The sequence below is a fragment of the Morone saxatilis genome, unplaced genomic scaffold, assembly GCF_004916995.1.
Source record: "Morone saxatilis isolate NCDOM2014 unplaced genomic scaffold, NCSU_SB_2.0 Contig23, whole genome shotgun sequence".
NCBI lineage: Eukaryota > Metazoa > Chordata > Actinopteri > Moronidae > Morone > Morone saxatilis.
The window spans coordinates 24,109,094-24,118,670 of record NW_023339796.1 but is presented as its reverse complement, the minus strand read 5'-3'; the positions used below and the strand labels follow the sequence as shown (position 1 = coordinate 24,118,670).

The 9,577-nt window shown below is 39.1% G+C and overlaps 1 protein-coding gene across 1 annotated transcript in view; it reads left to right on the top strand.

The window, feature by feature from the left end:
- Positions 1-5,651, top strand: part of gad3 (glutamate decarboxylase 3) — a gene marked incomplete at its 5' end in the record, with an annotated part of 11,317 nt that extends 5,666 nt beyond the window's left edge. Inside the window, 5 exon segments of the mRNA XM_035671495.1 lie at positions 716-794; positions 1,045-1,194; positions 2,968-3,075; positions 3,326-3,415; positions 3,515-5,651. Coding sequence (XP_035527388.1) covers positions 716-794; positions 1,045-1,194; positions 2,968-3,075; positions 3,326-3,415; positions 3,515-3,688 — 601 coding nt within the window.
- Between the last annotated feature and the right edge of the window lie 3,926 nt (positions 5,652-9,577).

Sequence of the window (9,577 nt, the reverse complement as noted above, 5' to 3'; positions counted from 1 at the left end):
ACTCATGAGCCACTGTGTTGCGACGGGGGCTGTGAGTTGTGCACTCATGGTCGCAGTTAATTCGCAATTTCTAAACACTGTTTTAGGACGCAGTTATTGCTAAATTATTAATATTCAAATACACTAGGCAAAGATAATACTTTTAAACCACATGCAAAAAAACCTTTTTTGTTTGCATTTTTCTGCATGTAGTTTGGAGGTTTGTTGTGCCAAACTGCATGGGATTAGCATTATGAAGGCGAAAATGGAGGCCCAAAATCTTCAGCAATTGACCAGCTGCATGAAAAAACAACAAATTTTTGCCTTTTTGGAAATGCGACCTGTTACTTGATATAGCACCTTCTAGTCTTTTTCCGACCACTCAAAGTGTTTTACACTACATGCCACATTTACCCTTTGATACAGTAATGGCAAATGCTCATCACAAACAGAAATCAACCCATTTATTCACACACTGATGCACAGCATCAGGAGCAACTTGGGGTTCAGTATCTTGCTCAAGGACACATCAGCATGAAGCAGGAGGAGTCAGGGATTGAACTACCTACCTGCTGATGAGTGGACAACCCGCTCTGCCTTCTGACCCACAGCTGTAGGGTAGTGTCTCGCCTTAAGGCCCTGGCCAGATGCTGTGTTTGCATGGTCAGTAGCAGGGTCTAAGGTTGCCAGTGTCATCAACCAGTATGGAATTGTTACATTTGCAATGATTTTCCAGAGCCTGCTCTGTAACATGGAATCCTCACAAGATGATGGGCGTCCCTCTGCAGTGCTCTGCAATACTGGTCAAGAAGAAAGTAAGAAATTATCCTCTGTTCTTCAATTTAAATTTACAGTACAAATACTGTATAAGACTATCTTTGGAGGCTATTCACTGAATGTTTTTAGCCAGGCCAGAGTGAAAGCTGGCTTCAGGGATGGCAATGTCAGTCTGTCTCTCGGTTGCTCCAAAATTTCTAATTTCTGAACGATTATTATGGCCATGAAATCTGTAGTCAGTAATGTCCAGCTGTATCTTGTATGAATGTCCGCCTCTCTCTTTTGCAGGGTCTCTTAAAGGAGTGCAATGAGTTCTGTGCTGAGTACCTTTTCCAGATGGACAAACCCTACAATGTGAGCTATGATACTGGGGATAAAAGCCTCCAGTGTGGCCGACATGTGGATGCCTTTAAACTCTGGCTCATGTGGAAGGCAAAGGTATTCACAGCATTATCAGTGTAACGCCAGTGAGATACGGTTAATATTCTTTTCATTCTCTCCTCTCATTCTGATTGTTACATGCTCCCCCTCTGCTGGTCAGACACATGACATATTACTAATGTGTTTCTGCTCTTTTCTCAGATGGGGCGTAAAGAAGGAAAAAAGATGAAATTGATTTGAGTGATAGTTTTCTGTGTGATTCTCGTGATGATAACTCATTTTCTCTAGAGGCTATTGCTTGTAAAGATGAGTGGGTAGAAACTTTTCCTGAAGGATAAGCAGAGAGAGTGAACCGAAATCCCTGCCCCCTCTTTATTGGTTCCTTGATGAGGAGATCCCCTGAGAAAAGCTGGGTCACTTTAGCTCTTATCAAGGCTCTCTTACCTGCGGCGATCACACCGCTTGACTGGCGTTTTTTTGTGGCTAGTCTGGCTGGGAGGTCGTAAGATGCTTACAATAATTAGTAATAATGTAAATTGCCTCATATCAAATCACTATAGGGAAACATTCTTACAACACATGGCAATAGTTCATAAACATTTCAAAGGGTTTTCTTTGAAACTCACCATCATTGCCATCATTGCAGTCAGCTTCTCCCAGTTAGGATTCCTTCAGTGTTCATCATTCACTAGGTTTCTACCAGGAGCCTCTAATAACTTAAGATCCAGACATTCAATGAATCAAGCCTTCATCCGGTTAAAAAGCACCAAGATCTAAACTGTGAATGGTATAAAAGTATACAGTATAAATATAAAAGTATGACAGCTTCTGTAGTTAAGTTCTTCTGGAGTTAAATATTTTGTTATTCTGGGATAACAATGCTTGTTTGCTCCTGATAACGAGTTAATTTCAGGGATTTTACAGAAGGTTCAATACTCAACAGGGTTCACAATACAAATTTGTTACATATTCTTTTAACAAAATGAGATTGAAGACAAAAATATACTTCCTCTGAACTTTTTTTAATCAAATTATAGAATCCTTAAATGTATTATTTTATTACTTTTTATTACTTTTATTCAATAGTGATAGCTGAAGATAGACAGGAAAGGGGGGAGAAAGAGGGTACAACGTCATGACAGATCAGTGTGTGTGTCTGTCATGACTCGCTCTTATAAATCTCATGAAGTGTTTATTATCACGTTAGCTTTTGTTTTCTCAAGATAACAAGATCATATCCCAATACAAATATGTGAAGATTCAAATGTTTCACTTTTACAAACAGAAGGAAATATGCATTGTTCTGCACAGTATATATATACCCCCGCATAAACATAATAAAAAGGATACGGGCCACCCTGACGGCTCATCTGGTAGAACTGGCGCTCCTGTAAGGATGAATCCTTGCTGCAGCGGTCATGGGTTCAACTCTGACCTGTGGCCCTTTGCTGGGCGTTGTACCCTCTCTCTCGCCCCCTTTCCTGTCTATCTTCAGCTATGATGGTGAAGACAACAACACCCATGATCCCATGCTTCTTCATGACGTCATCAAACTTTAAAATAGTCTGTTGTTGTCGTTATTGTTTCAATGTGAGAGACCCCTAATAGTAGAAATTATATATTGTACGTCTGTTTGTGAGCTTTGATTGATACTGAGGAATGCAGTTTGGTGTGTATGTGTGTCTACTAGATAACTTTTTTCATTATTGGATGCTGCCTGTTTTTACAGTTTGTTAATTTTTCACTAATTGCCTCAACCTTCCCCTTCTGTAAGACTGTTAAAACATATGTATGCCTGTTTTAAGTCCTGTCTGTCACCCACTCTCTCAGGGCTCAGAGGGTTTCGGAACTCAGGTCAACAAATGCTTGGAGAATGCTGAGTATCTGTACGATCAACTGCAGATGAGGACAGACTTTGAACTGGTCTTCAAAGACAAAGTAAGGCTGGTTTTATGGGGAAACAGATATTTATCGTTTTGATCAATCTGTGTGCCACGTTCAAATTATTGGAAGGGGTCTCCACGGTGCATGGTAATTTGGTGGGGACTAGACTAAGGGGTCGATGCCAGAGAGACACACCACTGCTTAAGGTTGTAGTTATTGGTATTAGGACCTGACGTGGATAGGTCATCTATCTAAACCACCAATAATTCTTAATGGGCATATTTGTACTCCACCTGTCACACAGCCAGAGCACAGCAATGTGTGTTTCTGGTACATCCCCCCCAGTCTGAGAGGCCTGCCACTTGGAACTGAAAGAGACAAAAGACTCCATCGGGTCAGTACAGAACATCACAGAGGTCCCTCTGGATTAATTCCTTAATGGTCAGACTAACTCTCTATTTGATGGTGGTCTTGTGTCTCTTTATGTCTGCAGGTGGCTCCTCAGATCAAAGGCAGGATGATGGAGAAGGGCTCTGTTCTGATTGGCTATCAACCTTTGGGAGACAAAGTCAATTTCTTCAGATGTGTGTTCTCCAACCCTGCCACACAGCAAGAGGACATCGACTTCCTGCTGGACGAGATTGTCTGGCTGGGCCATGACCTGTGACCTCTGATATGATTGTTTGGTTTCATTTACTTTTTAAGGAAATTAGTGTATCTGACTATGATACCATTGTTCGACTGTTATATGAGGCTACATTGTATCCAACCTGGGTACACAGTCTAATGTTGGTGTACAGCGTTTTGACAATTACTCCCAGCTAAGCTTTACAGCAGTGGTTCCACCATTTTTCCTTAAGGGAGCCCTTTCTATTAATAAACTGACTCAGTAACATATTTTATGCATAATTCAAATTATATACATTTTATAATAATAACAGTACAGAACAACAGTGAACACAAGAACGCCAGGAAGTGTGTGTAAAACGAGCCATTTGGGTGAATTTTGAGCAGATTATTTCCTGTGAATGTTGATCAGAGATGAGTTTTCCTGATAATTTAACGATTGTTATATGCAATTCTCTGTATTATGTCTCATATTATTCTCTATATGTCTTTTTTTTATCTCTGTCATACATACTTAGTAGGCTTCTTTTTAAACAAATTCATTGGTTTCTTCTCATTGTTCTAGTAGTTCTTTGGTTTGTTTTAACTTTTCTTAGGGGCCAATCATGCTAGAAACTCCAAAACCATTTTTCCATCTGTTTTGATGCTGTTTACTATGCAGGTAAATAGGTTAGCTAGCTAGTTAGCTAGCTGTTTGACTGTGAGAAAACTATGGACCAGGGGTGTAGTGGGGGGGTAAACTTAAGTAACCTTAGTTATGCACCTTCTGAATGAAGCTAGCATTTACTCATCTAGAGCTTGACGCCTGCTTCGATACATTTTTCCTGTTAATCATATTTGATCGCCTGTTTGCGCATGTTGGTTTGCAGCTGCACCTGTAACAATGCGTCTCTGTGTGATTGGCCCCTAAAAAAAGTGAAGGCTCTGTGGATATAGATTATGTCTTTAAAAGCAACAATTTCATTTAGTTCTCTTCACAGAAATTAATGAAATAAAAGGCCTACTGTGCATTTAAAAGAAAAAGTTCTCTTACACCCCTAATAATCAAGAAGGCCTTGCAACCACCTGTGAAGCTTTGGCAACCCCGACTGCGGGACCAGTGCTACAGCCAATCTGCAGGCCCATCTGTTGTTATTTAAGTTATTAGGGTCATCTCAGTCAAGTTAATATATCTATAACTGGATATTTATATATAATATATATAATATGGAGCTATCCAAGGTGGTGATATGTTTGTATTTTTTAAGATACAGACAGAATGCAGAAGATTATAGATTGGATCTTTAAAATAATTGTATTTTTATTTTTATATATGATACAATATGATATGATATACAGATCTGGATATAGGTCCTCTTTGTCTTGTATGTCTTACTGACCCTTTAGATTTTGTGTAGAGCATTTTATAATCACCTTGGTTTCTGGAAAAGGTCACTGCTTAACCTCCAGTCCTTTCCAAACAAACCTCAGCGGCTGGTGTTGTATAGCCTAATGCTGCTACAAGTACAAACAACAACAGATGTTATAGGCTCTATAGGTGTAATTATGTACCTGAAAATGATTGCATCATGAGTTCTCAGGAAAATCAGGCAGAGAGGGAACCTAGAAGCACAAACTTTTTATTCTGAGCATTATGTGAAAAGATTAAAAAATGTTTTTGCTCAATAAACTAATACTGCTTTATCTGAAAGTGTATGATGCCATCTGATGCCCCTAGTAAAATTTCATGGCAACAGAATGATAACCCGATTAAGGTCAGGTATAAAAACTCTTAATCAAAGATTTCTCTCTTTGCATTTGGACACTGGTTGACCTGCTGCATAAGCTGAAGCTGAACGCAACCTACACTTGGAAAGAGAACTGTTGAAGAACTGAATCTACTGGATAAACGGTACATAAAAAAATCACATCAGATGTTGGATATGAAAACTGATAGACCAGTTTGGCTGGTATATCACTACCCTCTCATGTCGAGTTATGTAAGTAACACTGAGGCCTCCTGTAGGACTGAATGTCAGTGTACCATTAGAACATTAGATGGAGCCAAACTGCAGTCAGACAATCAGTCAGTTCTTCTAAAATCTTCTTTCAGACATTGTCTGGACACAGTGTTTTCAGTGCTATAGTTTCTGCACCTGTTCAGTAAACCCACCTGTTCCCAAAACTCTCCTGCCTCTTTCTGTTCCACTATAAAAAGAGGGTTTTATTCGAATAGCAAACTCACAGGAGACTATTAGGATAATATGCTTAGCATGAAGTCAGTCTCACTGAAGAGAGAAATTACTTAGAAAAAGTAGTTCAAATTACTTTGTATAACAAACAACAACAACAATCTAACTGACATTGTAATATGCAATTATAAAAAGATACAATACAAAAAGTCCTGTGCTCTGCAACATATGCCACTCAATTGAGTTTATTGCAAAAAGTGTCCATTTGTTCACAGGTCATACAAATACCTTAAAATAACCCACTATTCATGAGAAAGTGCAAGAATGACAGCTTGGTTTTATATACATGTCCGTCAGTCAGGCACCTGCCTTCCAGAAACAATCCAGATGGGGGTGTATTGCACCAAGCAGGATTACTAGACTTCAAAAATAGCACGTATCAACTTCTCTGAGCATTGAAAACATTCGATTTTTAAATGCATAAATAGTTGCACATGAATTAATTAATTTATAATTATTTATTAAAAGGTTGAGTGAGTAACATTTAAATAGTAAATGGACCTGTACTTGGACCTGCCCAAAATCTCAAAATTGACTAGTGTGTGAAAAAACAATGTTTTTCCCTGTAGTATCTCACCTTAATGTTTATGAATGAGGTATAAATGGTTTCACTCTCTGGAAGGATAAAAACAAATTGGTCAGTAAACATTAGCATATTCCCGCTAGTGGCCATGCATATTGCATATTGAGTTCCCTCAGGATTTTGTCATAACATTCTGAGATTATACATCTGATTAGCCTCTAAAGAGATTTTCCATGTCATAATTGTATGTTAAATGGACCTGTACTTGTATAGCACCTTTCTAGTATTCCGACCACTCAAAGCGGTTTTACACTACATGCCAAATTCACCCTTTCATACACGAGTGATGGCAAAGCCCATCGAACAGAAATGAATGCATTCATTCACCATTCACCAGCACCGATGACCAGCATCGGAGCAATTTGGGTCAGTAATCCTGCTCCCAAGGATACTTGACGCGTGGCAGGAGGAGCCGGGGACCAAACTAACAACCCTCCGATTAGTGGATGACCCGATCTGCCTCTGAGCCACAGCCGCCCTTTAGGAGCGATTTAGGAGGATCTATTGTCAGAAATGGAATATAGTATTGATAGGTATGTTTTTATTAGTGTATAATCACCTGAAACAAACCAAACACTGGCTCTAGACTGTAGTAGTATAGTTTTTTGCGAGTTTTGTGGCCACAGTAGTTTCTCCCACACACTTCACAATCCATTCTCTTTCCCAGGTCATCAAATACTGACACGAGCTGTATTCAGTTGAAACAATGCTAGATGCCACTAAATCCTACACACTAGTCCTTTAAATACTCAACTTTCAAATCTAATTCAACACTAACAAAGTCTGTAATTCATCTGAAGAATTAACCAATTCATGTTTCTGTTAGGCATACGATTCTATTATGCTTTCAACTTTCAATTCAATTCGATTCAGTTTTATTTGTATAGCGCCAATTCATAACAAAAGTTATCTCATGACACTTTCAAATAGAGCAGGTCTAGACTGAACTCCTTATAAAATTACTTACAGAGACCCAACAGTTCCCACCAGGAGCGACAGTAGCAAGGAAAAACCTTCTTTTAAGAGGCAGAAACCTAGGACAGACCCCGGCTCTAGGTGGGTAGCCGTCTACCTCAACCAGTTGGGGTTACATTCATTGTAGAGGAAATTTTAAAAGAATCTATATTATAAGTCTTCAGTTCTCATTCTTTAACAACCTAAAAAAATGGTAATGCACCAGAAAGTTACATTTATTAATTATATTGCGAAGAAGATAATTCTTGATGATTCTTAAGAAGAAGATAAACTTAGACATTCTGAAAAACTTATTTTCACCTTGCCTTTAAGGGCCTATATCTTATAGAAGAATCTTATTTTTTCAGTAGGCTAGACATTTACAGTGCAGTCATGAGTCTCGTGATGTGTAATATGTTTGTGTCTGTGTATTATCTAAGTGTCAATATTGGCACTGTAAACATATTCAGAAGGAAAAAGCCTGTCCAATCAATTTGTCCTTTGGTAATGTGCATGAGCCAAGACAGAAACCAAACCAACATCACCATCACATCACCATGTTACAATAACACAGCAGTATGACATTGTCAGCTCATTAAATAATGTGTATAGTTAGTTATATTTGTCTTTGTCAATGAGAGAGAGTAATGTGCATCTCATTGTAGATATCTTTCTCGTAATGGTTTCTACAAGTAGTAAGTGGTAATTAAAATAAATGTGATCATAATGGGTGAGATATGGATAAATGGAGGTTTAAAATAGTATTTTGTTGTAGACCTGTCTGTATGATCTTTTCAGAAATTATATATGGTTTTGCCAGGTAGCAGTATTGTGGCTGTAGTCCAGCATGTGAGGTTGGTAAACTGCAAACAGCATGACATCTTTACCAACTCAGCCAGATTTATATTTCTGTGGAAGTGGGAGTAAGAGAAAACGTCATGGACTTTTTCACCATATGGTGGCCCAACGCCGCACAGAGCAAGCTGTTTGAATACCTACTGGCCAGATCACCTTGTCCATGACAAGATCTCAAAAACAAGGGCAAGATTAATCTAGAATGTGTTATGGATATGTATAATCTCCATCCATTTGTGTTCTGCTTCTTGGTCTGGGGCCTGGTCGTGGTGATAAGCAAAATAGTCTAGACGTCCCTGTACCAAGCAACAAGCTCCTTCATGGGGAATTATTCCTCTATCAGATGAGCTATATGATCTCACCAGCATTTCCTGGGTCTGCCTCAGGAGCTCCCACCACTTAGACGTGCCCGGAAAACCTCCCACGGAGGGGGTACACCGATCAGCAATAACATTGTGAGCACTGACTGGTGAAGTGAATAACACTGATTATCTGTTTATCATGGCACCTGTCAGTGGGTGGGATATATTATACTCCTGCCACATGTCGAAGTATCCTTGAGCAAGATACTTGCTCCTGATGCTGCGTCATCAGTGTGTGAATGTGATGAATGAGATCCCTCCTGATGTCTGAGTCCCTGACTCAATGTCTAAGGGGTGAGACACCCTACAAAGGAAACTAATTTCATTAGTGGTGATCTCATTCTTTCCAAAGCTCATGACCAAAGGTGAGAGATGGAATGTAGATCAAGGTTTCCTCTTCTCCCAACTGGCTTCAAGAAGAGTTTGACTATGTTACATGCTTTGTTGATCTGATTGGTTGAACTTTTCCCTGTGATAGACAGATGGTTCATCTAATCACCTACAGTTTATTTTTTTAAAGCGCTTGCCTTTTGGCCAAGCAGCTTCCAACGATACTGATAAGATACTAAGATAACTTTCATTACCACGTCCTGCTAGCCTGTGGGGAAGAGGGCTAAATAATGCTCAAAAGTTAGGGTAAATGTTGGTGATGGAAAAACTGCCATGGTCATTCTCACAGGGACTGATTGTATTCTGTTTTTGAACAAATCAGTATAGGACAAATAGTTAGGTGTCATTCTACCTTTCTTAAAGGGAGTTTGGTTCAGGGGGGGTTTTAGTTGAATTCAAACTGAGAATATGTGTGGCCTGGTCAAGAATGATGAGACCGAACACAAATAAAATTATTATTATTTTATTTTTTATTTTTTGGGGTGTTTATTCCCCGACTGAGCTTAATAAAGAACAGCGTTAATACTGTGTTTTTTTGAGAATTTAGGACAGTT